This window comes from Bolinopsis microptera, chromosome 9 (genome assembly GCF_026151205.1).
Source record: "Bolinopsis microptera isolate Bmic1 chromosome 9, MBARI_Bmic_1.0, whole genome shotgun sequence".
In the NCBI taxonomy this organism is placed as follows: domain Eukaryota; kingdom Metazoa; phylum Ctenophora; class Tentaculata; order Lobata; family Bolinopsidae; genus Bolinopsis; species Bolinopsis microptera.
In genome coordinates, this window is record NC_087080.1 from 15,095,237 (window position 1) to 15,123,103 (window position 27,867).

General features: G+C 36.5%; 1 protein-coding gene across 2 annotated transcripts in view; it reads left to right on the plus strand.

Annotated features, from left to right (window-relative positions):
- The window catches only part of LOC134821194 (receptor-type tyrosine-protein phosphatase F-like), a 91,418-nt gene extending 63,600 nt beyond the window's left edge, over positions 1–27,818 (plus strand). For both annotated transcript variants that reach the window (XM_063831875.1, XM_063831876.1), the window contains 16 exons: positions 11,617–11,768; positions 12,845–13,026; positions 13,244–13,393; positions 13,613–13,886; positions 14,039–14,147; positions 14,376–14,830; positions 15,000–15,108; positions 22,498–22,655; positions 22,900–23,049; positions 23,233–23,309; positions 23,531–23,641; positions 24,281–24,460; positions 24,681–24,908; positions 25,051–25,174; positions 25,437–25,537; positions 26,600–27,818. In XM_063831875.1, coding sequence (XP_063687945.1) covers positions 11,617–11,768; positions 12,845–13,026; positions 13,244–13,393; positions 13,613–13,886; positions 14,039–14,147; positions 14,376–14,830; positions 15,000–15,108; positions 22,498–22,655; positions 22,900–23,049; positions 23,233–23,309; positions 23,531–23,641; positions 24,281–24,460; positions 24,681–24,908; positions 25,051–25,174; positions 25,437–25,523 — 2,546 coding nt within the window. In that variant the 3' untranslated portion in view covers positions 25,524–25,537; positions 26,600–27,818. The remainder of the gene's footprint in view (positions 1–11,616; positions 11,769–12,844; positions 13,027–13,243; positions 13,394–13,612; positions 13,887–14,038; positions 14,148–14,375; positions 14,831–14,999; positions 15,109–22,497; positions 22,656–22,899; positions 23,050–23,232; positions 23,310–23,530; positions 23,642–24,280; positions 24,461–24,680; positions 24,909–25,050; positions 25,175–25,436; positions 25,538–26,599) is intronic.
- The last annotated feature ends 49 nt before the right edge of the window (positions 27,819–27,867 follow it).

Sequence of the window (27,867 nt, forward strand, 5' to 3'; positions counted from 1 at the left end):
AATGTGCGTTTGTTGGGTTAAAATTTCCCCCATTTTTCCATTGTAAACCCCATTTTAAAATTACGTGAACTCGGGTATTTTTTAAAACAAAAAAAAATATAAAGTAAAACAGAAAAATGGGAAATTTTAAAGACTTTTTTTGAAGACCCCACCCTTTCCCGGGTCCTTTATGGAAAGAAAAGTTTTACAAAAAGCTTAGGGAAAAAAAGGGGCATTTGTAAGTCCCAGAAATGTGACAAAAATTTTTAAAAGCAAAAGACAGTACACACTACCCAAAACCCCCTAAGAAACCTGGTTTATATGCGAATTTGGGGCCAAGGGAAATTGGGTTTCTTGTATCAGTTTTGATTTAGTTGGGCCCCTCGGTTTCTCAACACCAAAAGTTTGGTTTAAAAGGATTGTTACTATAATCGATTTTTTAGCCCAAAAAAACAGGGCTCTTTAAAAGGAAAAAAAAGACAGCAAAATTTTGTTGTAGCTGTTATGGAACCGTTCTTAGTCAGAAAAACCCCCACAAAAATGCAAATTTGATCAAGGAACAGGAAAATTTTACAAAAAAAATTTTTGGTTTTTTAAAAGATTTACGTTTTAAAAAATCCGTGTTTATTTGTGATTTAAAAAAGGGGCTATTTTGAGCGGTTCAATAGAAAATTTAAAAAAAGCGAATGTTTAAGTATTTTAGTTTTAAGGGTACTCAGTTGGAACGATGTTTTACAAGATCTATTTAAAGGATACAATTTAGAGTAAAATTTGATCCATAAAGCACATCCCATGAAGTTTAAAATTGCAAAAGAAGCATTAGTTCGAAAAATATTATTCCCTAAAGTGATAAAGAAAAGTAAGTTTATGAAAAAGCACTTCAAAGTGGGGGATCCGGTAAGGATAACAAGGCAAAAAAGAACATTTCAGAAAGGTTATGAACAATTATGGAGTCACGAAGTGTTTAACAATAAGTCAAATCAAAGACACCTTATCCTATCACATATGAGTTGAAGGACTATAAAAGGTAAAGAGATTAAGGGTTCATTTTACACTAGTGAAATACAATTGGTGGATAAATCTAACAGCATTTATCAAATTGAAAAAGTTTTAGATAAGCGTACAGGACGAGGTCAGACCGAATATCTTGTCAAGTGGCAAGGTTATCCAGACGATGCCAAACACTGGGGTACCTCAATTCGATCTCTTCAGTTTGTGATGCCGATTAAGTTTCTAGCCTCCCACAACTGTATAATATTTGGACAACAAGAGCTGGAAAGACTCATTTCATATTGGAAGTTATCAGACAAATACTAGTACACCCCTGGCCTAAACGGATCTTTTCACATGTACAAATAGAGCAGAGTTTTATGAAAACTTGGAATGATGAAGAAAATGTGCGAAACATTTATCAAAGGACTTAATTTGATAAAAAGATACTTCTGAAACCTAGTATGTTGGTTGTTGATGATTTAATTCTTAGTGATAACAAGGAAATGGCAGAATGTTTCATTTTAGGGTCCATCACAAATCAATATTTACATTCTATATAACACAAAACCTATTCCCAAAATGTCCCTTGTTTAGACTCATGAGTTCTAACAGTCACTATTTTGTTCTCTTTCATAGTCAACGTCCATTTTAGACAAATTAACACATTGGCAAGACAAATGTTTTGTGGTGATGATTTGAAGCGTGTCACTAACGCCTTTAAAAGAACATCAAAACAGGAGAGAGGGTTCATTCTACTTAGTCTTGCACCCAAGTCTACCACAGGAGCTAACCTGTTATAACAGATTTTTGGGAATGGTTACCAAGCATTTATCTCTAAAGCAGGCAGATATGTTGAATAAACATCGATACATACTGGAGAAGTTAGCTGCTAGTAATATGAAAACCGTAAAATCATCTTGAAAAATTCACCTCCAGAACTTTTCAAAGTTCTTGGAATCGTGTTCAATCTTTTAGCAAATAAAAAACTGGATCTAGATAACAAAAACATCAAACTTTGAAAGAAGCATAGACGTTGAATTCGATCGACAAGTGGTTTAAAAGGAGCGGGTATGAAACAGAAACTAGTTGCACAACGTGGCGGAGCATTAGCTACTATATTAAGCACAGTTTTACCAATACTTGGAGGAATACTACAATCAATTTTCTAACATGTCTCGATATATTATATCACCATCTCACTGTAAAGATATGCATATGCTTTTACCATCAGAGGGGATCTCGGAACAATCAAAACTATTGAACTACCAAAAGGGAATCTTCCCGGATTTTAACTATAATGAGCTATTAATTAAACTTTCAAAAGCAGATGTACAACGATCCAAAGAGGACTGATTTTGATAGATATAAACCGATTTAATATCAAATATGATGATTTTGTCAATGATTGTTGTACTGGTGATTTAAAACACATTACGAACCCTATTTTCTGTCATCTTAGAGATTTTGGAATAACATTTTAACTATAAAAGGAGGAGTTTCAATTGCTTTTAGCAAAATGGATAACATTCACAATATCATTGTTGTTGGTGGTTATGAAGGCAATCAAATCGAAATTTGTAACTCGGGTTAACCCCGTTAAAATAAAAAAGAAGGCGAAATTGCAGTTACATCGATTTTTCATGGTCAAGTGTTCAATATTAGTGATGATAACAACAAGATTCACTTTTACAATACAGTTAACGTGACGAAATGTTTACACCCATGGAAGTGCACACACTGATAACATATGGTGGAACTTGATATTGAATTGAAGACAGTTACAATACCACCAGGGTTTTTCCATTCAATTCATGCTATATGTCTTGCAATAGAAGAAGAGATATCTAGTGTAATAAAACCAAAGAAATACAAACCTTTCACTGTATCACTTGATAAGCAAAGACAAATTGTCCCGGGTTTGGTTTTGGTAATCTTATTATAAAAGAAAAAGAAAAAAAATTCCCCCTTTGGGGGGTTGTAGGTTTTTGAAACTTTTTTTGTATAGCACTTTCACTCTTCAGAAAACCTCCGTTTTTTAAAGGGGAATTTACTCCCGCATTTATCAACATTTAAAAAAATTTTCGAAAATTTACATTAATGGAAAAAAAATCTGAATTTTTTTGTGATTCCCAAAAAAAACAAATTCCCGGATGGGAATTTTTTTTTCAAAACTTATCCATTTTTTTGTTTGTTTTAAAAGAAAGGAATTTTCAAAATCTTTTCGAGTAAGAGATATTAAAGGGAAATTCTTGAATTTCAATCCCAGTTTTTAAGACAATTCTACCCCTGAGGGGTTTCGTCCTTCTACATATATAAAGGGAAAAAATTGAGAGAAGGAAAATTAAATGGAGGAATTTAATCTTGCTATCTGAAAAAGTGACCATACCTGGGTGTGTTTGTCCCGCAAGGTGGGTTTCCGATTTGGACGATAAATTTACGGTTTAGGGGGGAAAGGGGTTTGGGAAAATTTTCGGGGTTTTTAAAAATTTTTTTAAAAAACCCCCCCCTCGTGGAAGGCTATAAAAAACGTAGCTAAAAACAGCCCAAAAACCCAAATTTCAAACGTTTGGGTAAAGAAAATAAAAATTTAAATTTTTGGGGGGTTTGGGGCAAAACAGGGGAGCCAAAAAAATTTTTTAAAAGTTTAGCTAAAACTTTTGGGGCAAAAAAAGGGGGAAAAAAAGTTTTAAAAAGTTTAGCTAAAAATCAAGTGACCCCATTAAAAAATCACTCCAAAAAAGTAAAAAAAATGGCGAAATTTGTAAACTCTAGTGACAATGTTCATTTCTCTCCTTCTAAGGTGGGCACATACACAAGTTTCGATTCCCAAAAGAAAAATTACGGTTTGAAGTGTGGCCCGTAACCAAAAATTTTTTCAACCCGGGGGCCCATAAATTTCAACATTTCCACCCAAAACCAAAAAAGGGTTTTAAGGATTTAAATAGTTACCAAGGTGGGAAAGCTTAAAATTTTTCAAAAAGGTCGAGATAAAAGCACACGAGCAAAAAAATGTTTCTGTAGTTAAAAAATATTGAAAAAAAGTCTATGGGGGTGAAGTTTCGGGTAAAGGAATCGATTGAGGGTTTGTCAAAGTATGCGGAAAGTTTTGCTTACCAGAGTTTTTTTGAATCAGACCTAAGCCCTTTTTTGGGGGGTCCCAAAAAAATGATGGGTATTTGTTTACAACGAAGGGGTTCCTGATGGATGGGAAAGGGGTAACAAAAAACTGAGGGAAAAACTAAAAAACTTTTTTGGGGGTGGGGTTTAAATTTATTGAAAAAATAACTTTATGGGTTTATCTTGAATTTTGTTGGGTTTGAGTCTCTTAAAGGGGGGGATTGCTGCCCAAAAAGGGGTTATGCGTTTGATAGGAAAAACCCAAAGGATTTCGATTATAGGGGCGAAAAAGTTAGAGGTTTTTAAGAAAGGAAATTCGATTAGATGGTGTGTTTGAAATAGAAATATCAGAAAATTTCCCCCCTGTCACAAGTGGGGTTTTTTTTGGGGTTTAACTCAAACAAAATCCCGTGCCCGTAAAAGAAGTACTCTTTTTAATAGAGGAAAAAAAATGTTACTCTAAACACCAAATTTCATGTTTCCCTTGTTAAACAACAAAAAGTTTCCCCCAAAAATGAATTTGAGAATTTTGGGCTAACTCAAAATACTTTACGATTTTTTTGCTTTTGTGCCCAAACAGATAATGGTTTTTGTTTGGTTATTGAAGATTGTTTTTTTTAACATTTCCCTTTCTATGGTAAGGGATGAAATTTTTGAAATGATGAGGAGGGGGACTTTTAAAAAAAATCCTATTCAAAATTTATTTCTAGACTGAAATTTATAGTAAGGGCCGGTAAAGCAAACATCGGGATAGTTAGGGAAAAAATGATTTTTTGCAAACTTATTCTTCCTCCTTTTTGCATTTTTTATGTTGCAAGGAGTCGTGACTTTTATGGACTTTGCCCCCAAATTTCCTTTTTTTTTTGATACCTTACAAAAATTTCCCAAATTTTCCCTGATGGTGTTCCCGTTTTTTGCTGAACCTTTAGAAGTTGGTAGTATCAGAAAAAAAATTTGGGGAGAAAAACTTCCAATTCAAAAAAATTTTTGGTTTAGTATTTTACGACAAAATTTTCCGATTTGGGGGAAAAAATACCCAAGGTCAGGGTTTTTAAAAGGAACAAAATTTCATTTTTAAAAATTTATGACTGCAATAAACTTCGGTGCTGATAGATTTAGTTTTAAAAGGGTCGTCATCTGAATCTTCAAGAGGGGGGCAAATACCCGCATTGAAATTTGGGTTCGGAAAAAGAGACCTTTTCCCGAAAATCTCATTCTAATTTTTTATGCTGTCTTTGAAGGGCCCAAAAACAAATAGAAATTCCCATCGTATTTTTACGATCATTGAATAAGGGTTGAACCTTTACCCCAAGAACTTTGATTTTTCTTTTTTAAAAAAGCGTTTTCTAGCAAAAAATTTTATTGGTTTCTTCCCCCTTTTTGTTTTCCCTACAACTTCCAAACCCTATTATGTTTCTTTCCAAAACTGAGGAGCATGTGAAAATGGGAACATTGGGGGTGCTTGGGCTGCAAAAGATGAAAAACAATATGTTCTTTGTTCATTTGGACGTCGCCCGACCACAAAAATTACCTAATATTATAAGGATATTGTAAAAAAATTTAAATTTTTTAGATTTTTCAAACCCATAGGTTCAAGGGGGGAATAGAAAGCATTGGTTATTTTTTCATTTTTTTTTATTAGGGGTTTTAAAAATTTTTGGGGTTTGGTTTTTAAAGATTTTTTTAAAAGGATACTACAAAATTTTGAAAAAAAAAGATTCTGTAGGGTTTTAATTTTGGTTTTTTTTCAATCAAATTTTAATAAATTTGTTTTAAATTTTTACAAATGAAAAAAGTTTATAAAGACATAAAAAAAACCAATAAAAAATTTCCCAATAATTGATAAAAAAATACCCTCGAGAAAATTTCCCTTTGGAGCAATCCCTCCGAAGACCCAGTATTTTTTGTCCAAATTTTTAAATTTTCAAGTTTTGGTAAAAAAAAGTTATTTGGGGGAAAAAAACCCGGGGCAAAAAGGTTTGTTTTACTTCACTGAAAAAACTTGTTTGAACCGCCTGTTTGAAAACTTCTTTTTTGTTTTAGAAACGTTTTGCATTTTGGGTTTTATCCTTTCTTGTGTTTTCCTAGGTATCATCGACTCCTCGGATCCCAATTTTCCAATTTTTTTTGAGTATCAAAAACCCCCCCAGTGAGTTAAGGGATATTGGACCCAAAAATCAACGTGGATGAAACCATGTTAACCCCGGGATAGGGGTACCCCTCCTTTGTTTGGGAAAATTCCCTTTACTTCTTCTCCCCCCTTTGAAGGGGAATCGCGGGACTGGTTTTAGTTCTTCCCGGTTTCTTTAAATGTTCGGTATCCCAAAAAATTGAACCTTAATCAATCTTGTCTTGAAGGGGATATTCTTGGTCGTTTAAGGAGTGTATCCCTTTTTTATTTGGATTAATTTTCCAAAAACAATCCCTAAATTGTTGAAAAGGCCCCTGGGTTTTAAACGTAAACCCAAATTCGTACAAAAAAAAGAGCTTCTACATTTTCCCAAATCGATTTTTAAAAGGGAGTCACTGGGCCTTGAATTCATGAAACTTAAAACCCCTTGCCCTAACAGGGACTGTTTTCATTTGCCTTTTGGGGTAACATCTGTAAGTTAAAATCTTTGTATTGCTTGCAAAAACCCATATTTTATGGATAATTTTGTAATTTTTTTAACCCCTTATTGAGCGATTCCCCAAAAAATTTAAAAATAGGGGAAATACTCTTTTTCGGGAAAAGGGGAAATGTCAAACATAGTTATAAAAATTTGGTTCTTTGATAGTATGAAAAACTCAGAGTGAGCTCCCTTAGAAATTCTGTGGTGAGTTGGGCAAAGAACTCTTGGAATATTTTTGTGCTGGTTGCTCTTTAATCGGTAAGGTTGGAAAACTTGGGTTTTTTATAAACATGCCTCCCCTTTAATCAAAAAAAACTCTGGATACTCTGAAAAGTGCCCCCCATCTCCAAACCCCGTTTAGTTTAACGGGTGGTTTTTTGAGGGTTGTTCCTGGGTGATACGGGGGGGGTTGGTTTTTAAAGCTTGGTGGGGGGGATGGTAAGGGAAATATTTTTTTTTGGGGTTTTTTGTGTGGGTTTTGAATTTGTCTGTTTTTGAAGAAATATTAAAATTTCCCCGATAAATTTAAATTTTGAAAATTTGCCGAACAATTTACTCTTTGGGTTTTGAGTATTTATAAGAGAAAAATGACATTAACCAAGGGCCTATAACCCATACTTCCAGGAAAGTTTACGAGATTTAACTCCCTTTAAAACCCTTTGGGGGCAAAGGGCCGTCTTCCCAGGATCGGTGAGTAAATCCAAGTTGAAAACTGAGCCGAGTCATGATTGCATCTGTATGGGTACAAAGGATGACATATCAAAACCTGTTGATCGAACAAAGGAATTATATAGTTTTGATGAGTTGCACTTGAAATATCTTATCGATCAAATTGGAGAGATTAAAATTGTTGTTGATTCTGTTGACCTAAGAGACATTGGAAACTCAGAAATTCTGATGGTGAGTTGACATAGAACTCTTGGAAATATTGTGAGCTGGTCTGCATCTTCAATCAGTCAAGGTTGGAACTCTAAGTTCTTATATATCATGCCTCCCTTCCAATCAAAAACTTTCTATTCATCCATCTGTATTGGCCCAACACCTCGATCGTTTCTGCAACAGCATTAGAACATTGTGGTGCATGTAGGTGTTGGCTTTTAGTGTTATGATTGTACTTTGTAACACAGTATGGGTAGATGGGTTCATTTCCAAATATTTCCGTTTGCTTAAATCGGACAGACTTCTTAGTTTTTTTAGTTGATGTCTTTTTCAGTATTGATGTTCCTGGATACCATGTCTGTGGAAGTTCTATATCAAGCAAAAAGTATTCACTCCTATTATCAGCACATTTATGAAGGGTGGGTGCTTCTTTTCCTTGCATGTGTAAGAACAATCGCTTTTCAAACTTTTTGCGACGACGTTCACAAATTGTTAGAACCTCATAACCATAACAGAGTTTTTGCTCTTTCAGCTTTGTGCGCAGATCTTCAATTGATAAATCACGGATCTCTTGCATATTAGCTCATATCATTCACCTCTATAATATGGTTGCTTGCTGTTAACCACCCTACTACAACATAATTTTTACCTACTTTTAAATTGGGTACTCGATTAAAAACAAGAGTGTTTTCAAAAATCCTTGCTCTTAAAATTCTATTCTCTTTAAGATAGAGTAACTCTAATCTGAAAGCTCTGGTAACCGAATAACTATGTACAGCAAGTAATCTCATGATCCCAATAACAAAACCTCTGTGATATTCATCTTCAATAAGAATATCTGACATTGTAAAACTAACAAAAAGAGAAATGAGATATATAATGATGTTGATCCTTTTAATAACAAATTTTTACAAGTGATGAAATTGCTCGAAATTTTTACAAGTGTCGAAAATCCGTGAAATTTTTACAAGTGTTGAAAATGCTCGAAATTTTTACAAGTATCGAAAACCCGTGAAATTTTTACAAGTGTCGAAAATCCTCGAAATTTTTACAAGTGTCGGAAAATCCTCGAAATTTTTACAAGTGTCGAAAATGCTCGAAATTTTTACAAGTATCGAAAATCCGTGAAATTTTTACAAGTGTCGAAAATCCGTGAAATTTTTACAAGTGTCGGAAAATGTGTGCAATAGCAAAATGTGTGCTACAGAGGGTAACTATCTCTTACTAGGGCTGGACCTGAAAAAGGTTAACCACACAATATTAGAGTTTCGTAACTAATTACAATACAGCTTTATCAAATTCCACATAAAGAAACAGCACAAAAGGACCATTTAAGATCGAACCGATTTTACCTGCTGTACTATCATTTTATTGATTTCAATGATCAAAACCTCTGTCAATCTTGCCAATCTATACCGGGTATCTGAATGTACCGGACCTCTTATTTACCTCTATATAATTAGACCCAGTTGTGCAAGAAATGCGATTTCTCACAGGGGTTTCTTTAAACTGTGCACTTTTTGTCACTCTCGCAACTCGCAAGAGGCCTGGTATTATAGGGGGGGGGGGGGGGTATAGGAAGCGAGTGTAAATATACCTTCCATCATCCATTGCATTGTGGCTTTTTTGTATTGTGAATGCGCATGCCGCTTCGTTTGCTATGCCATATACCTCGAATAACCCCCATATGTCATTGCCAGGGTCGGGATAGAGCTGGAGATAGCATTGAAAAGTTGCTAGAAATAGCTAGATTTAGAGTAAACTGGTGGTAGCTGGGTGGTGCTAGCATGGATGTAGCAGAACGTAGCTACACGGGGTTTCATTGGAGTTGGTTATTTTAATGGCCAAAGAGTGCCGGAACTAAAGTTACTTAAGATTGCAGTTTAGGGGCAGTGTAAACCACGGTGTAGTCAGGGACACAGAGCTACAGTGCAGGAGTACTGCAATAGAACAGTGCAAGTGATACAGTCTGCAACAGTAAAACGCCGACGAAGCTAGACTTAGAGTGAACTGATGGAAGCTGGGTGGTGCTAAAATGGAGGTAGCAGAACGTACTACATGATGAAAACAGGAAAACTAAGGCTGGTTGAGACCTAAAAAGATGTGAATCTGTCCTGATAGATCCAGTGAAGAGCGAGTAGCGAAGAGTTTGATCACTTACCTAAAGCTCTAAACAAGAAGAGGGCTAAAGAGACTCACTTTGATCAATAAATCCGGTACGGCAAGGTCTATAGCCTTGATAAGAAGATACCATGAAGTAATTCATGCAGAAAAGTCGATTTATATAAAGGGTTTCGTTGGATCTAAAAAGGGTGGGTCAGTCTCTCTGTTTTCATAAGATTCTGATGAAATGCTGTTAAGCTCAGGACGGTGATCTTAATAGGTCGGATAGCTGTATCTGGTTGCTTCCAGCCCACCCTTGTCGCTTGAAAATAAGTTCTCACCCCACCTCTTCCAAAAATACAGTTACCAGAGCAGGAAACTCTTCTTCCTCCTCTTCTTTCAACACAAACACAATCAGGTTCCAGCTACTCTCCTCCTCTGCAGCCACAATCTTATCTCCTTCTTCGGAGTTTTACTGTTGCAGACTGTATCACTTTCACTGTTATTTTACAGTACTCCTGCACTGTAGCTCTGTGTCCCTGACTACACCGTGGTTTACACTGCCCCTAAACTGCAATCTTAAGTAACTTTAGTTCCGGCACTCTTTGGCCATTAAAATAACCAACTCCAATGAAACCCCGTGTAGCTACGTTCTGCTACATCCATGCTAGCACCACCCAGCTACCACCAGTTTACTCTAAATCTAGCTATTTCTAGCAACTTTTCAATGCTATCTCCAGCTCTATCCCGACCCTGGCAATGACATATGGGGTTATTCCCCCCCCCCCCCCCCCCCCCCCCCCCTTATAATACCAGGCCTCTTGCGAGTTGCGAGAGTGACAAAAAGTGCACAGTTTAAAGAAACCCCTGTGAGAAATCGCATTTCTTGCACAACTGGGTCTAATTATAGAGGTAAATAAGAGGTCCGGTACATTCAGATACCCGGTATAGATTGGCAAGATTGACAGAGGTTTTGATCATTGAAATCAATAAAATGATAGTACAGCAGGTAAAATCGGTTCGATCTTAAATGGTCCTTTTGTGATGTTTCTTTATGTGGAATTTGATAAAGCTGTATTGTAATTAGTTATGAAACTCTAATATTGTGTGGTTAACCTTTTTCAGGTCCAGCCCTTTCCGCTAAGCTATTCCTAATTACTAAAATATGTCGAGATTTACTGAACTCCAACTTCAAATATTGATGATTTTAGTATTCCCCAATCTAAAAATCTTCGAATTTTTTCTGCAAAGCATTTTTATCCACGTTTCATGCAATTCGATCACTTTTGGCGGAAAAAAAATATTTTCAAATTTTCAAACTTTTTTTTTGAAGTCTCGAAAAAAAATTTTAAGTGAAAAATTTTTGAAGTTTTTCTAAAAACTACATTTCTCCGTGTTTCAAACGATTTCAATCATTTTGAGCCAATAAAAAATTTTCACTTTTTTTGGTGATTAACTAATTGGTAATTATCCAATTAGCTGATTGTCCAATGTAAAAATTTTTGATACAAAAGTTTTACTCCTTGATAAGATAAACATTCTAGGTTAATTTTCAGCCTTCTATGATGTTCACAACTAAAGATATTTGGCAAACCAGAAAGGTGGTACAAAGGTGGTAAAAAGTGGTAAAAGTGGTGTTTCTGTTGAGATACAAAATTGGCAACAAGTCTAATTATGTTCGTAGGGGTCCTAACTACCATATTCCGTTGAGAAATCCTTGTGAACATTCGAATCCAACGGAATGCCACTTTTCCCCTTACTAAGAATCCAAAACTTGATTATTTTGGTTTACACTGTCAATATTAAACATTTTTAGAAGTTCTTACGCTCACGCCTTCATTATTATAATAGACACCAACCACGATTGGTTAAAGTAAAAACCTTTAAGATCATGCATAACTTAAGAACGCAATACTAATTTTAAACATTCCAGGAATAGAAGTCGAGAAAGATTACGTTTACGTACTAGAGACGACAGGGTCTCTGAAAGGAAGGGACGAGTTGGTTAACGAACACGAGATAACAGACAAATCCACCTTCGGAGTGGTGGAAGGAGCTGTCGCTGGCACTCAGTACTCTGTCAGGGTACGAGGAATTCAAAGCGTTTCCAATAATCTTCCGTTTTTTTTCTTTTGTTCTTATCGGTTTTCTTCTAATAAGTATTTCTTGTTGTACCTGTGTCATGGTTCTCAGTACTCATATCGATCGTTGGAAGATGATTTATAGGTCTTCTCGGTAAATTCGTTGAAGAAGTATGTTTGTATCACAGTGTTTTGTTCAGGTGCGAGTCAGGCTAACTGTAAGTTGTAAAACCTGCTAGGCTAAACAACACCATGTTTTACAGGTGTTGTATCACCTGCTGAACAACACCTTGTTTGTAACACCTGCTAACCAACACCATGTTTGTAACACCTGCTAAACAACACCATGTTTGTAACACCTGCTAAACAACACCATGTTTGTAACACCTGCTAAACAACACCATGTTTGTAACACCTGCTAAACAACGCAATGTTTAGCAGCACCTAAACAACACCATGTTTGCAACGCCTGCTAAACAATACCATGTTTGTAACACCTGCTAAACAACGCAATGTTTAGCAGCACCTAAACAACACCATGTTTGTAACACCTGCTAAACAACACCATGTTTGTAACACCTGCTAAACAACGCAATGTTTAGCAGCACCTAAACAACACCATGTTTGTAACACCTGCTAAACAATACCATGTTTGTAACACCTGCTAAACAATACCATGTTTGTAACACCTGCTAAACAATACCATGATTGTAACACCTGCTAAACAACACCATGTTTGTAACACCTGCTAAACAACACCATGTTTGTAACACCTGCTAAACAACACCATGTTTGTAACACCTGCTAAACAACACCATGTTTGTAACACCTGCTAAACAACACCATGTTTGTAACACCTGCTAAACAACACCATGTTTGTAACACCTGCTAAACAATACCATGTTTGTAACACCTGCTAAACAATACCATGTTTGTAACACCTGCTAAACAACACCATGTTTGTAACACCTGCTAAACAATACCATGTTTGTAACACCCGCTAAACAATACCATGTTTGTAACACCTGCTAAACAACACCATGTCTGTAACACCTGCTAAACAACACCCCGTGTGTTCAGGTACGAGCCAGGCTAACAGGAGGAGAAGGACCCTGGTCAGACCCTGCCACACTAACCCTCTCTGACACTATAGAGCCTCTTATTGACACCTCCTCTGTAGCTCCTAACACTTCAGTTCCTGGAGCTCTCCTTCTCAATCTAGCTGAGATCATACCTGAGGTGTTCCAACGTCCTGGCATTAGGTGGGTTTTGTTTACATTTCATCGATCTAACCTCACTTTAACCGTTCTTATTTGTTTAAGTCAGTTTGTGTCCAGTATAAAGGACCTGCAAACAAAGCTTGCGTGCATTTTCTCGCTAACGAGATAATTTGTGACAATTCAATGTGAACCTGTTCTGCAATCTGCGTACCCAAGCTAAAAGAGATTTCTTCAATTCCATCACCACAAACTTGAACAGGGTGAGTGTGGTACTGCTCACATTAGACAACAAGACGGAGAGAAAGAGACGCTCCACAAAGAACGTCATCTTCACAACTGACAATCTGACTGAGGAACCTGTTCAGATTGAAGATGATCGTCTCAGTAGTGGCGGAAACTTCTCGTTACAGTAAGTCCATTCATTTATATTAGGGGATATATTATTATTTATTCAGAAAGCCATCCTAGTATATTATTTTTGATTCTCCTTTTCAAAAACAGTTCCTATTGTTATTCATAACCTTTTTTAGCGTTTGTCGTCATGACCATAAAAAGTATCCTATTTGTGTCAGCATTTCCTTCACTTGTTCTTCTTTCGCTTTTAAAATTGGAACACATTATTTTTCAGATTCCTGGTTCTGAAAGATGACGAAATTCTGTACACCTCCCCTCCAACCCCCTCCTTCTCCGTGAAACCGGTAGAAGGAAACATAATAGAAAAATCAACAGACGGACCAAAGAAAGTCAGTCCAATGCTGTTAGTCCTGTTTGGAGTGATCCCCATAGTTTTGATATTGATTATAGTTACGATAGTGTGCATTGTACGAAGACAAAGAATGAGGAGACATAATATGAGCAGTATCTCAAAGAAGTCGGAGTATGAACCAATGCTGACAACACAGGTAAGAAGGCGTCCTTGTTTTGTTTTTAAATATTTCTTGGTTATTTTATCTGTTAAATTTTAACTGTTCCAGAATTTCTCTGAGTTGTGAACGAGCTATATTACTTACAACAGCTAATAACTTCTTTACACAACGTATCCTGACACTTTCAGTTACCAATGGAGAAGTGTGAGCCGTACTACACCGCCTCCTGCCATCCCCCTCTCTCTATATCTAACCTTCCTAATGTGTACGAAACCCTGGCTTCTAACGACTTCGAGGGTAATTTACCACTCAGTTAAATAGTTTCTTGTTATCAATCATGTACTTATTAAGTTATTATTAGTTAAGTTAGTTAATTAAGTTATTATTAGTTATCAATCATGTTCCGTATTCCCTTTATTTTCTGATTAGTGAATAAAGCAACAGATGTAAGTCGACAGTCATATCAATTTGAACATGCTCGGCTTATAAAGATGTATCATACAAATGTATTGTAACCATTCCCAGGATTGATAAAGGAGTTTGAAAGTATTGACATGTGCTCAATGTACACGTACAATCACGGAAATGCCCCTGAAAACGCAATGAAGAACCGAGTCAGTGACATCCTGCCCTACGATTACAATCGTGTAAAACTAGAATCAGGCCCCGGTAGCGACTACATAAACGCCAGCTACATCGACGGGTACGCACAAAAACGTGCGTACATCGCAACTCAGGGTCCCATCGCGGAAGCGTTTGTAGCCTTCTGGAGGATGGTTTGGGAGCAGAGGACAGCGACGATAGTGATGGTAACAAGGTTGGTTGAGGACCAGCATATCCTGAAGTGTCATCAGTATTGGCCGAGCAGAGGCACACAGCAGAGGTTTGGGGAGCTCACTATCTCAGCCCTGGATGAGGTGTCCTTGCCAGACTTTACTGTTAGAAAGTTTTCTCTTCAGCAACAATCTCAACTCCGAGAGGTAAGTTTAGTAAATCTTCGTTTCTCATTTTTCTTCTTTTTTCCTCCTCATTTTTCTTCTTGCATCGTTATTCACGCGCTATTGGCTGTCTGCAATCAGCTTCAAATCAAACTATAAATATTTCTGCTGCTAAACTAATCTACAGTTGATGACTCCTCATGTTGCTCAGGTAATACAGTTCCAGTTCACAGCGTGGCCTGACCACGGTGTACCTACCTACGCCACTGCTACATTAGCCTTCCTTCGTAAAGTTCAGCTCACAAATCCTGATAACGCCGGTTAGTTTACTGATTTAATTTTCTCCGATTTAGTCCCAACTTTTTAATGAATAACTGGTGGCAGAATGACTTTTGTTAACTTGGGGTAACTTTTTAATTTTTCTTTTTATAATGCGTTTGATCAATTCTAATATTTTCAAGACAAAAATTTATTTAATCAATCATCTTTAAAATATTATTATTTCTATTTTCTATTATTTTCTATTTTCTAAAATATTATTATTTCTATTTTCTCAATAAGCATTTATAAAAAATCAGCAAAGCGTGTAATGATAGAACTACAAAGCTCAGGAAACAATGAAGAATGGCCACCTTTTCTATTACATAATTTACCCGGGCTACGTAAATCGACAAGATCAGGCACTCAACAAATCAACTACCGAGAATTACCTAAGGAATAAATAAAACTAGACGGTTAGCACACTAGTCACTATCAAAAATATGCCACATTTTTCACTGCCCATCCACTGTCATATTGATAGCGTCATATTGATAGCGCTAGCAGGTGCTGATAAGACATGGGCTCAGTTATGTTTATTTGTTTTAACTTCAAACAAGAGCACTATACTGATACAGAGCACTATACTATCGACTCTGCACTGCCCACTAATCTTTAATCCGACACAAGTAGCTTATAAAACAGTGCGTGTGATCATCTGCCGTATCAAATCAAATTATTTGTCACTATGTTAATAAATCATGATATGCAAGTTTTAATCTTTAAAGTTTTGGTTTTTTTAATGAATAAACGTAAAAGGTTACATCATAATTTTCAATTCTCATATTCGCGTATATACGGCCAGGTAGCGCAGTTGGTTAGAACGCCTGTCTTACAATCGTTAGGTTGCGAGTTCGAAACCCACTGACTGCCTGGTCGTGGGGTGAGCGTCGTCGACGTTCAGCTAAGGATCATGAGTGGTCTATGCAGCCCCCCGGTCTACTCAGCCGAATACTCGAGAAATCGGGTGTGAGGGTTAAATGAGGAGCTGCACATTGCAGCAAAGTCTCGGACGAAGAAAGTATGGTACACACTACCTTAACCGTCACTGGCCAAAAAGATCCTTCGGCTTCCTGTAATTGGCTGGTTGCACTTGTGTAACATTGTGGCTGTTGGAATACACCGAAGTAAAATAAGTGTCTAGATAAAAAAAAATAAATAAAATTATATTGTTATGTATCATATGATTTTGTAAACATTGGCCGGTGTACCAAAAACCGGTCCCAAAAAAAATTAAAATTTTTTCTTAAAAGATAATTTTAAAATTTTATACTTTTGTAAGGAAAGTAATATTTTTCAATTGAGCAGTTTCGGACACCATGCACTTGACTGTGAAGGCATATGCTTATTTGTTATTGGCCAAGTTGACTATTTATCATTTCATATTCCATCGTAACGGTAACAAGACATCTGTGACTGTCCGACAGCGACATCTGTCCGACAGCACTATTTTCTTGTGTTTGAAGTGATATCTCAAATTTGGCACATAGAAACTCAGTTTCAAGAAAATCGCACGATAGGATCCGACATAAACTATTGTCCGAATAACCTATTATATTATATCTGAGTCGGACAGATGTCGCTGTCGGACAGATGTCGCCCAATCCATCGTAACAGCTTATCGCAGCACTACAATCTCTGATAAATCCATGATAACACTCAATAATACCCGCTGTTCTCAATATATTACACAAAACGGACCCCTCAGGGTGTCAACGTTGCCCTATCAACCTTGGAAATGTAGCGGTAGCCCTACTGTATAGTTTACTAAACTCGAATAATGCAGCTATCTGATTGGGTATAATAGGAGCATCACGTATTCTGGTAATTGTAGTGCCAGAAATAAACACCTGATATTAGCAGTTCCTTTTACCGTACGATAAGCTCGCTATCTTGCATTATCTTATATTTATCTGTAGCCGTTGTTGCGATAAGCCACTGCTTGAATACGTTTGTCGACCAATAGAATTACCGGAAAGACCCCCACGTGACAGCTCTGTTTTGTCATTGGAGTGTAGGTAGCACATTATCAGTATCGCAGTGGCTTTCAAATTTGTTCGTTGCCCTAATCTCTTGTGCTGCTAATTCTAAATAATTTGCTTTCGTTTAAATCTCAACAATTAACAAACGTATAGATTTTTTAATATACACTCAGTTTGTTTTATAAACTTATAAAGACGATTAATTTTGGCGAAGGCTTCACCGTCTTTAATTGATCGCAACCAGTCTTTAATTTTGCTGGTAGAAGTAAGGTCAGTGTATGAAATGTGCTTTATTACATCTGATCTATTTTTAGACTTGTTGTGGCGTCTTCAATTTTTCAATTTTGAAGTCTTGCCGTTTTTAATTTTTGTTCATTTGAAGGCTCCGTCTTTATCAAGGGCGTCTTTAAAAAACAAACTGAGTGTAGTCCTCACATTTATATTTCATTTCCCGTTTATATTTAATTTTCCTGTATACATTTCCCTTTTATATTTAATTTTCCCGTTTATATTCAATTTTTCTGTTTACATTTCCCGTCGTACAGTTCTCATAATAATTGATTAGAAGTTAGCAAGAGGCCAGTGAGTCATGAGTGCCGAAACGTCGATTATTTGTATTTAATTTTCACCATTTATTATTTGCCTTATTTCACTTTGTCTGTCGAGAGCCGTTATGCTCCCTACTAAACACTATCTAATGCATTATAAAATACAAATTACATACTTCATAATATTATGCACTAGTCCAATTTCAAAATCTGCACTGGATATCTTACACATCCACTCAGGATATAATTAATACACTAAACACTTAGCATTTAATATTGAAATAAAATATCGGTACTTATTGGCGTGAACAGAATTATCAATCAATGTATAAATACTAAATAATTTATTTAGATACGGTCATAATGATAAAGAAGGTTATAGACAACATAGCTGGTGGTATTGACGATAATAAAGTTAAACTAGTTAGAACCAGTAATGTATAATCGCACCAGTTTAAACAACCCAATGTGAAAGGTGTCTGTTGTAACGCATTATCTAATACAACAAAACACTCTGCATTAACAGTACTACCCATGTACTGGATAATCATTCCAATTATTCTAAATATCATAGCAAAACTCATACATCCTCTTGCTAATGTTGCTGGAATGTAAAGTAAATATGCAAACAAACTGCCTACTTTCTCCTTAATTAACTTAAAATCATTAAAACCTGACTTTAATATCCCTATAACCGGTAAAATATAAATTAGTGCAGTCACAACGTCCTTGGCTACCAGAAACCAAGGAGGGTTATTTATAATAAATTTATCTACATAAAAGTATTCTAATATTAACTCAGGTGCATCTTCTAACAATAATTTAACAGATACAGCTGCCAATGTATATCTCACCACATTGTTGTGGTCCTTCCTCTCATTCTCGTTATACCGCACAACACCAATATAACAGAAAGCAACTATTATACTTTTAATAGCACCTAAACATGCAAATCCTAATATACTATTATTAACATGAGTATTTCTGTAAATTAAGGGATCTATTAACTCACCACGCTCTAGTTTATAAAAATAATACGTGTCAAACAAAACGTCCACCATATCCCAGAATATTTTAAATATTGGTAAAATAATAAGTTGTGAAATTAAAAGTATATGTGCACAACTTAATGGTAAAGTTATACATCCGAGGATCTGCCTACGTATTTTCAATCCTTTAACATCACCTTTTGTTACTTTTATCTCCTTAATACTTATTATTTCCTCTTTAAATAAATTAGCTACTTCACCGTTAATGTAAAACTTACTGTATTGTTTTGATTCCTTCTTTTTAAGTATAATTATTTCCTCTTTCAATAAATTATCTTCTATATCTTTGTAATCTGTCTCTTTTTTGTTTAAAAACTTCACTTTAAGTTCTGTCACAAGTAACTCTCCTTTAATCTTCCCATACTTAGCACTCCCTAAATGTTTCTTAGCGTACAATAGACGAGTGTTAGACCTGTACGTGTCCTTAATAGCTGTCCAGGGGTTGATATAACCTAATTTAATTCTAATAACAAGATACAACACAAACATTACCACAGTGAATAGGACAGGTACTATCATAGCAAATATTGCTCCTGTCTCACTCATACGTGGTGTCCACGCAACCGTAACATTGCAGAGCGTGTTGCCAGCTACTGTTACACATGTTCCGTTCTTTGTTGTGTTACCTGAGGGGTAAAACAATTATCAGTTTATTATATTAAACAATCTAATGTACTGTTATTATTATTTTATTTTTTTAATTTTTTTAATTTGATTTAATTTTATTCATTTATTTTTTTCATTTTAAAAAATTTTATAATTAAAAATTTTTTCATTTTTTTTCATTTTTTTTTCATTTTTTAGGATGCCCCTTTCAAAACTGATGGTGCTCGTGAGTGTCAGTACTCAGTATTTGTCGCCCACCAAGCTCTAGCATCGCTATTTATTAACCAGTGGCATCCACTAATTATTATTATTATGTTAACAAGAATGCATTTCTGACTATAAAGTATTAGTTATGTAGTAGACACGAAAATCGTATTAAATCTACTACCGTGGCAGTCTAAGATTATTGCTCCCGTCACATTGTAGAACCTGGCCGTACATTCCCCGCATTTATCAACTTCACATCGAGCATCGGGATTGTTTCTACATTTTGCTGTGAGACAAGGGTCCGAGATACAAGTCACTGCGGGAACATCCTCAGAACAGCCGTCACGTGGTTCACGGGTTTGAGCACCTGAGGGTGTGGTCTGTTTAAATCTCTGTTTTATTATTGTTCAATAAAGTTTTACAACATGTGTATATTACATGTGGTACAATGCTGTACCCTTCAGAAATTAGATAAAGCGTTTCACAATTAGTAAAGGAGGGCGGATAATGTACATTAATGATTAACTTAGAACTGAGTCATCCGAACTAAATATTTCGAACAATAAATAAATCCTAAATCTCACGAGGACTTACAGACTGGGCAGCATTGATCCTGAGTTTTGATCAGTTTATCTGGTTCACATTCAGTGGTCTCGTCACATGCCAATCTGTCGCATTCAACGTTGTTTCTTCCTGTCAAAACAACAGGTTCACAAACCAGTAATTATGTAACATTTTAATCTGATCCATAAGTACAGACAAATCTGTCTAAAAATGGATTTGCTGACACAAGAATTTGTAATGTTTTCTTTTGTTCCATTCGATGCCCTTTATGGCTGACTAAATTTTCCTAACTTTTCCTAACTTTTCCACGTGTGTTAAGGCCACTTTTTACCACTTTTCTTGTTTGTCCAATATCTTTAGTTGTGGACATCGTAAAAGGTTGCAGATAAATCGAGGGTGTTTATCTTATCAATGAGAAAATATTTTGTTAAACAATTTTCAGACAATCCGCTAATTAGCTAAATTTTAAATTTGTTTATTGGCTCAAAATGATCGAAATCGCTTTAAACGCAGAGAAAAGTAGCTTTTAGAAAAACTTTGAAAGTTTTTCACTTACAAAATTTTCGAGACTCGAAAAATGTGACGCGAAAATTGTTTAACACGTTTTTTTCATTGATAAGATAAACAACCTCGATTTATCTGCAACTTTCTACGATGTCCACAACTAAAGATATTGGAAAAACAAGGAAGGTGGTAAAAAGTGGACTTAGCACACGTGGAAAATTTGGAATGTTGGTCAGCCAAAAATTCTGTGAAGTAGGGTTTGCATTATCTGTCCAACATATTTTATCGAGACAATCGATAACTTTTTAGAAATTATCGAGATATTATCGGTTATCGGCGATAATTTGGTCATCAAATTTGAGCTCATAGTATGTAGTAAGTACAATTCGGATTTCGAGTGTGAAGTGGTATCGAGCTTTAAAAAAACTATGTAAGAAATACTATATATAAAGCGAGACGATATATTACATTATCTGTTCCCATTTTACTGATGACACCATCTCATCAACTTTAACACAACTTTCCGCAAAAACTGTAAGAGATATACCATTGAAACCTTTTTTACTAGGTCAAATGCTTTTATTGCGTTTTGACCAGTATGAAGAAATTAAAAATTGGGCTAAGGAATAAGAACTTTAGGTCCCGAAATTTTGACCCCCACGTGGTGTAAAAATCACTAATTTATGATGTGATGAATCTTACAATTGGAATTAGTCATGATCCAATGGAAATATGAAAACGATGTACTTCGAGGCGACCCGCTTTTTTTTCACAAGCGGGTCGCCTCGAAGTACATCGTTTTCATGCTTCCATGACCCGGCTCATAATATAAGTTAGATCCTTACCTATCTTGGCAGCAATGCACGTACAAAGTATACATGAATCCTCGTACCAGGTTTCCCCAACACCGTATTGTCTCCCTGTTTTGTTTTCACAAAATCCTGCGGAATATTATTTTATTGAGGCACTCGGACTGGTGATAATTTCTGCATCAACTTAAAAGCTGGAATTACAAATTGCAGATGCATGTTATAAACATCTTATATTATGTAGGTACTTGATGATTATAAACTAAAAATAGCTTTTCTTGAAAAGAGACGAAATTAAGCGACCCGAATTTATTTTGATCTGAAACAGCCTGCACTAGACATTTTACCACTATTGAATTGTCTTACCTTTATCACTGTACATAGATCCACTGGAAGCTAGACAGAGAAATGTAATAACGACAGTCAATGTCGCGATGTTGAAGATGTTCATGGTAGATGTTCAGATCAACCTAATAATATATCAAATTTATCATATATCGTTTGTTATAGGAATAATCGAGTATCTGGCCAGAAAGCTACACAATGTTTTGAGTAAAGAAGCTAAGGTTTGTATTATACGATATTAAGCACAGATCTGTCTGTAAAAAGGGATTCCAAAGGGGAAATGGTAAAAATGGCCAAAAACCTCATAACGTAAAATATGAACGCTCCTGAACAACCAAAGAGCAACTGATAAGATATGATTATTCTGACTCTGGTCAGTCTTAAATACAGTCTGATATAGGTTATCTCACAGCACTAAGGTATGATGATGTGATTCTCCTGAAGCTGTGATCTTCAATATAGTGTGGATCATCACCAGAGAAATTTGGTGTCCTTTAACTCAAAATTTGCACCATCTGGATTATCAAAATGGAATCACTACTACTCAACACACATATTCCACCAAAAATAGCATGCATTTAGAAAATATTGCTATGATTTGACGACAAGATTCTATTCCATCTCTATGTTTCATCAAAGGATTACTTTGGCGCTCTGGTCGGAATATATAACATATTTTGTATCGAGGTAAACGATTCTGGAAATCAAACTTGTTAATCAAACTTGTAAATTAAACTTGTAAACATAACACTAAACTAACACGAAACATGTGTCCAGGACCAGTGGTAGTGCACTGCAGTGCCGGGGTAGGAAGAACAGGCACGTTTATAGTGGTGGACACCATGTTACGGAGGATTGCACATGAGAGAGATGTTGATGTGTACGGCTGTGTTAGTCTTCTGAGGAGCCAGCGTATGCAGATGGTCCAGACTTGGGTACGTTTGTTTTTCAGGAGGATTATTTTGTTAATGTGGGGATTTGTTTTATCGTGGGTAGTGTTACTATGGTGTTAAAGGGGTCAACTTAATGATGGCAATATTAAGTAATCATGTGTTTTTGAAATTACTGTTGAATTATTGAAAATTAATAAAGTTCACTATTTTTGACAACATTGATCTGGGCATTCTGGGGTCCGACTTATTAACTGACAAGAGTTAACAAGCAATACCCTGTTAACAGGAGCAATACAAGTTTATCTACACGGCGCTACTTGAAGCAATACACTGTGGTAACACTGAAATGAGACCCTCAGATATCACTAACCGGTTAGAATCAATGAGTGTTATAGACTCGGAGAACAATAGCTCTGGAATGGAGATTGAGTTCAAGGTTGGTACAGTCAAACTTATAGTTGGAATGTTATTCAGATTTTAATTGGAATATATACAAGTATATGGAGTTCTGAGTTCCTCTATGATCACAGCCCCAGCGAATTCTTTTCAAGACATATAATTTCCAATATTGATTAATTTGATACTTTATTACTAAACTAATATCTATTTTCCTTGACAGAGGCTAACCATACACTACAAGTACAGTCCCAATCTGTTTACTAGTGCTAACCTACCTGTTAATCACTGCAAAAACAGGTAAAACTTTATTGGAAATGTTCAGCTTTTGCGTTCTAACATTAGTCGGTATTACGTTGTTTGACTCTTTATTTCCATTATAAACAGTGACGTAATCCTTAATATAGGACTGGTCTACTCTTAGTTAGCCATAGTGATATATATTTTGGTTCAAGTTTAACATCAATTTCTCACCCACTTCAAACAATCTGTATTAATTAAATGACACTTTCCACTTCTAGGTACGCGAACGTATTGCCATTTGAGAGCACCAGAGTTCGGCTGCAACCTGTTGCTGGTAGAGACGGCAGTGACTACATTAACGGCAGTTATATTACCGGCTACCAGAGCAGGTATAACTTAGTGCAGTTTATTTTTTGTTCGAACATCGTTAAGTTTTCGTTGTGAGTTATGCAAATCAAAAATGTAAATGATAAAATAAAACTTATAGTACATGAATACAATTACAACGTATTAAAATTCTTAATTCTTCTCCCCCTTCTCTTAAACTTCTTCTCCCCCCCCCCCTCAAACCTCTTCTCCCCCCCCCCCCCCTTAAACCTCTCCTCCCCCTCTCTTAAACCTCTTCTCCCCCCCCCCCTTAAACCTCTCCTCCCCCCCCCCCTTAAACCTCTTCTCCCCCTTCTCTTAAACCTCTTCTCCCCCCCCCCTCAAACCTCTTCTCCCCCCCCCCCCCCCTTAAACCTCTCCTCCCCCTCTCTTAAACCTCTTCTCCCCCCCCCCCCTTAAACCTCTCCTCCCCCCCCCTTAAACCTCTTTTCTTCCCCCCCCCCCCCCTTAAACCTCTTCTCCCCTCACCCCCCTTAAACCTCTTCTCCCCCCCCCCCCTTAAACCTCTCCTCCCCCTTCTCTTAAACCTCTTCTCCCCCCCCCCCCCCCTTAAACCTCTCCTCCCCCTTCTCTTAAACCTCTTCTCCCCCCCCCCTTAAACCTCTCCTCCCCCTTCTCTTAAACCTCTTCTCCCTCACCAGGAACGCCTACATAGCAACACAAGGTCCTCTAGAAGAGACTGTCCTGGACTTCTGGAGAATGATGTGGGAACAGAATGTTAACACCATAGTTATGTTGACACAGGTTGTGGAATGTGGACGTCCTGGTCTCTCCAAGTGCCACGAGTACTGGCCTTCTGATAAACCCCTTGTTCTTTCCAGGTAAATCGGAAATTTAACCTGTTAAATTATAAAATATAATCCATGACACATTGAATGTTTGGTCATACGCGTTCTTTGCAAGATTTATTGACAGTGTACTCTAGTATATCACGGTTTACGATACTCTTTCATTGTACGGAAATCTAATATTCACAATTATAACAGTACCCTAACACTGTAGTAAACGTAGTACTCTAAAACTAAAACTCCATAATTTCAGCATGTTCATAATCTCGCACCGACAAACGAGCGAGACCCACAGCTTCACGCGCCGAGAACTAGTCCTAACAAACACGTCAACCTCTGAAGAGAGAGTGATCCAGCAATACCACTTCGACACGTGGCCCGAGCAAGGCCTCCCTGCTACCAGTGCTATCCTGGGTTTGGTTTTCCAGGTCCAGAATAACCAACGTGTTCAGGAACATGCCCCGGTTGTCGTTCATTGCAGGTTTGTTATTGTTTGTCTGTTAGTACTCTATTACTTGTTTGTTTCTACAGAACTTTTAGGCTCGTCAGAACACTGATAAATACGATAAAAATTGTGAGAATATGTGTCTGAGTTTACTTTAATTCAAACTGTAAACTTTCAGTGCTGGAGGTGGAAGAACAGGTGTTTTTATTGCCATCTCAACAGCTATCGAACGTTACCAACAGGAAAAACTAATCGATATCTTCGACCTCGTTAAAAACCTCCGTAACCAACGACCTGCCATGGTAAGACACGTAACTTACTAGTTACTGACTTAGACAAGTGGCTTAAACAGTTGAATTAGGCAGTTAGAGTGCTAGATTTTATTTTTGAAACATTATATTGAAAGCTATATAATTTGTATTATAATCCATATTCCATGGTGATATTTTAAATGTTAATCCAAGAATTTAACTTTAACAAGAAAACAAATCCATGGCTATATTATATACGATTATTTCTGCAGAATAATATTAACTCCCTAATCGTAACCCTGTGTTCTCGCAGGTTCAGACCCTAGAACAGTACAGGTTTATCTACCAAGTTATGGCTGAGTTTGTTGAGAGCCAGGTTGATAATCTAGGTTACTATTGACTAGCACGCCCCAGGTACACAAATTACAGTTTTAAATAAGCTATATAAGTTCAGTTATTTTTTAATCAACAAATGCTTATGATGTTTAACTGTTTAAGCTTATCATATATATTATATAATCACCGCTAAGTTCAAAATATTTTGTTACTTTAGCCATGAAAAATGGTGTAAAATGGTGAAATTTTACAATTTGGATACTCAATTCACCTTAAAAATCATTCTCCATTTTCCCCCATTGTTCACCATTAAATTTCACCATTAAATTGATCAGTGGCGTAACGTTGCCTGTTGGCGCCCCCCCCCCCCCCCCCCCCCCCGCTGAAAAAGCGCCCCCTATTGGCGCCCCCTCCCCTTTTGGCGCCCCTCCCTAAAATTTAACAAATTAGATGATTTTAGAGGATACGCTGGTAAATTCTCTAAAAAAGTGTGTTTCTAGACGCACAGTTTTGCTAGTACCGTAGTTAAGTTTTTCTAAATTGTCCCAAATTCGGCGGGGCCCTTCGTTACGCCACTGAAATTGATGTCTGTCTAGATAAAAAGTAAGTTGGAGTCAGCCCATGTAACAAATATTGTTAGTGCAGTCATTATTTTTCTTACGTTGCAATCTGGGAGGGGCTCTACTGCTCTTATCTCAAAGTACGCTACAGTTTTTGTGATCAAATTCTGTTTTAATTCTATGGCAGGAATGTTGGTATAATTTCCACTTGAGTAGCTAAATCCTTTCAACTTCCTGGGCTCCGATTTCTCAGTTCTGACACTACAATTATTAATAGCTTCATACCTACTCACGGCACATATCTTCAGTGATTTTATCATGCCATGGCTTAAGTTACAAAATATTCTGAAGATATTGGGAAATGAAGTTACACGTACATCTAATAAAGATAACACTATACAATATAATTTACAACCTTTTGTTACCGTGTGGAAGCGATTTATGCTGTTAAAAAACACTCAGCCCATTTAATTGCAATACTGGTTACTGTAACTTGTAAGGGATCACGTATAGAGTCAATAAAGTCAATCTAACGGGAGTTCTGCACACAGTTGATTAATTAGCCGATTTTTCTTTTCAGTGACGAGTGCACTGATGATGATCAAGAAGGTGCCCCAGAAATAGTCCCCCCACCCCGTTCCGCCACCCTCAACCGACCCCACTCCTTCGACACCTCACGTGACTACTCAGTAGCACGTGAAACACCCGTGACGCGCGATACGTCACGTGATACGTCACGTGAATCTCTTGCCACACGTGCAGGTATCATTGCGCGTCACGCTTCCCATGGTGATCATTTATTAGCTGATGCCCGTCGCACGGGGACCCTAGACTCGGTGCCCTCTGTTGCGCAGAGCGAGCCAATACCGAGACATGTCAATGACATTTATGAGAACTTGCTTCCGCTCAGGTAGCACTGATTTTATAACCTTTTTTTTCTTGCATGTCAAACTGCGAATGTAAATCAAATTTTTGAGGCTGAGACATTTTTCTAACTCAAAATATCGCCCACTTAAGATAGTATGATGAATTAATATTATGATGAAGGTTGGGTATTTTTTAATCCAATATTTTACTTTAAACATTGGGTATTATTGTCGCTGAAGATTTTCCCCCATTTTTTTCAACTTCAAGCATATTAAGAAATTTTATTATTTTCTTTGTCATGATTGTTTGGTACTGACCTTTTGCATGGTATCGAAACATATCGCAGTATTTTTAAGCCATATGAAAGTGAATGGTGCCATATAAAGTAACGTTTTTTCGCCAATTTTTATCTTACATATTTATAATTTGATAAAAAGCCAATTTATGATAAGATCAGCATAATTTTGTTATTGAATTAAATTTATGCTATTTGATGACATACTTTCCCTGTATGATATCGTTTCAAAACTGTGACCATATTTTCGAGTCCCTTACTCACTGCAAACGCATGCCTTCTAGCCAATTAAACTGTCTAATTTGATTTTTAAGGATTGATGAAGAATTTGCTATGTTCCAATATTTGAATGATGAATCTGAAATTAGTTGGAGTAATTTACTCCTATGGATATGATGAGTATATTGAATTGGGTGGTCAAATATCAGTAATTTTGGAACAAATCTTCGGTTCGTGATTTAGGCTGAGATTCGTATGTGATTGTATTTATACAAAACTTTAAATTATTGGCGAAATAATCTCAATGATATGAATGATAAAACTGCTTTTAATTTGCCTTAAAACGCTTATCATATTTAAAGTTCGGTAGACTAAGCTCAAATTTGATGTATAAATATAATAGTTGATGACTCGAGAATAGGTGTTTAGTTTCTTTACTTGTTCGATCTGGGTTCAATTTTGAATGA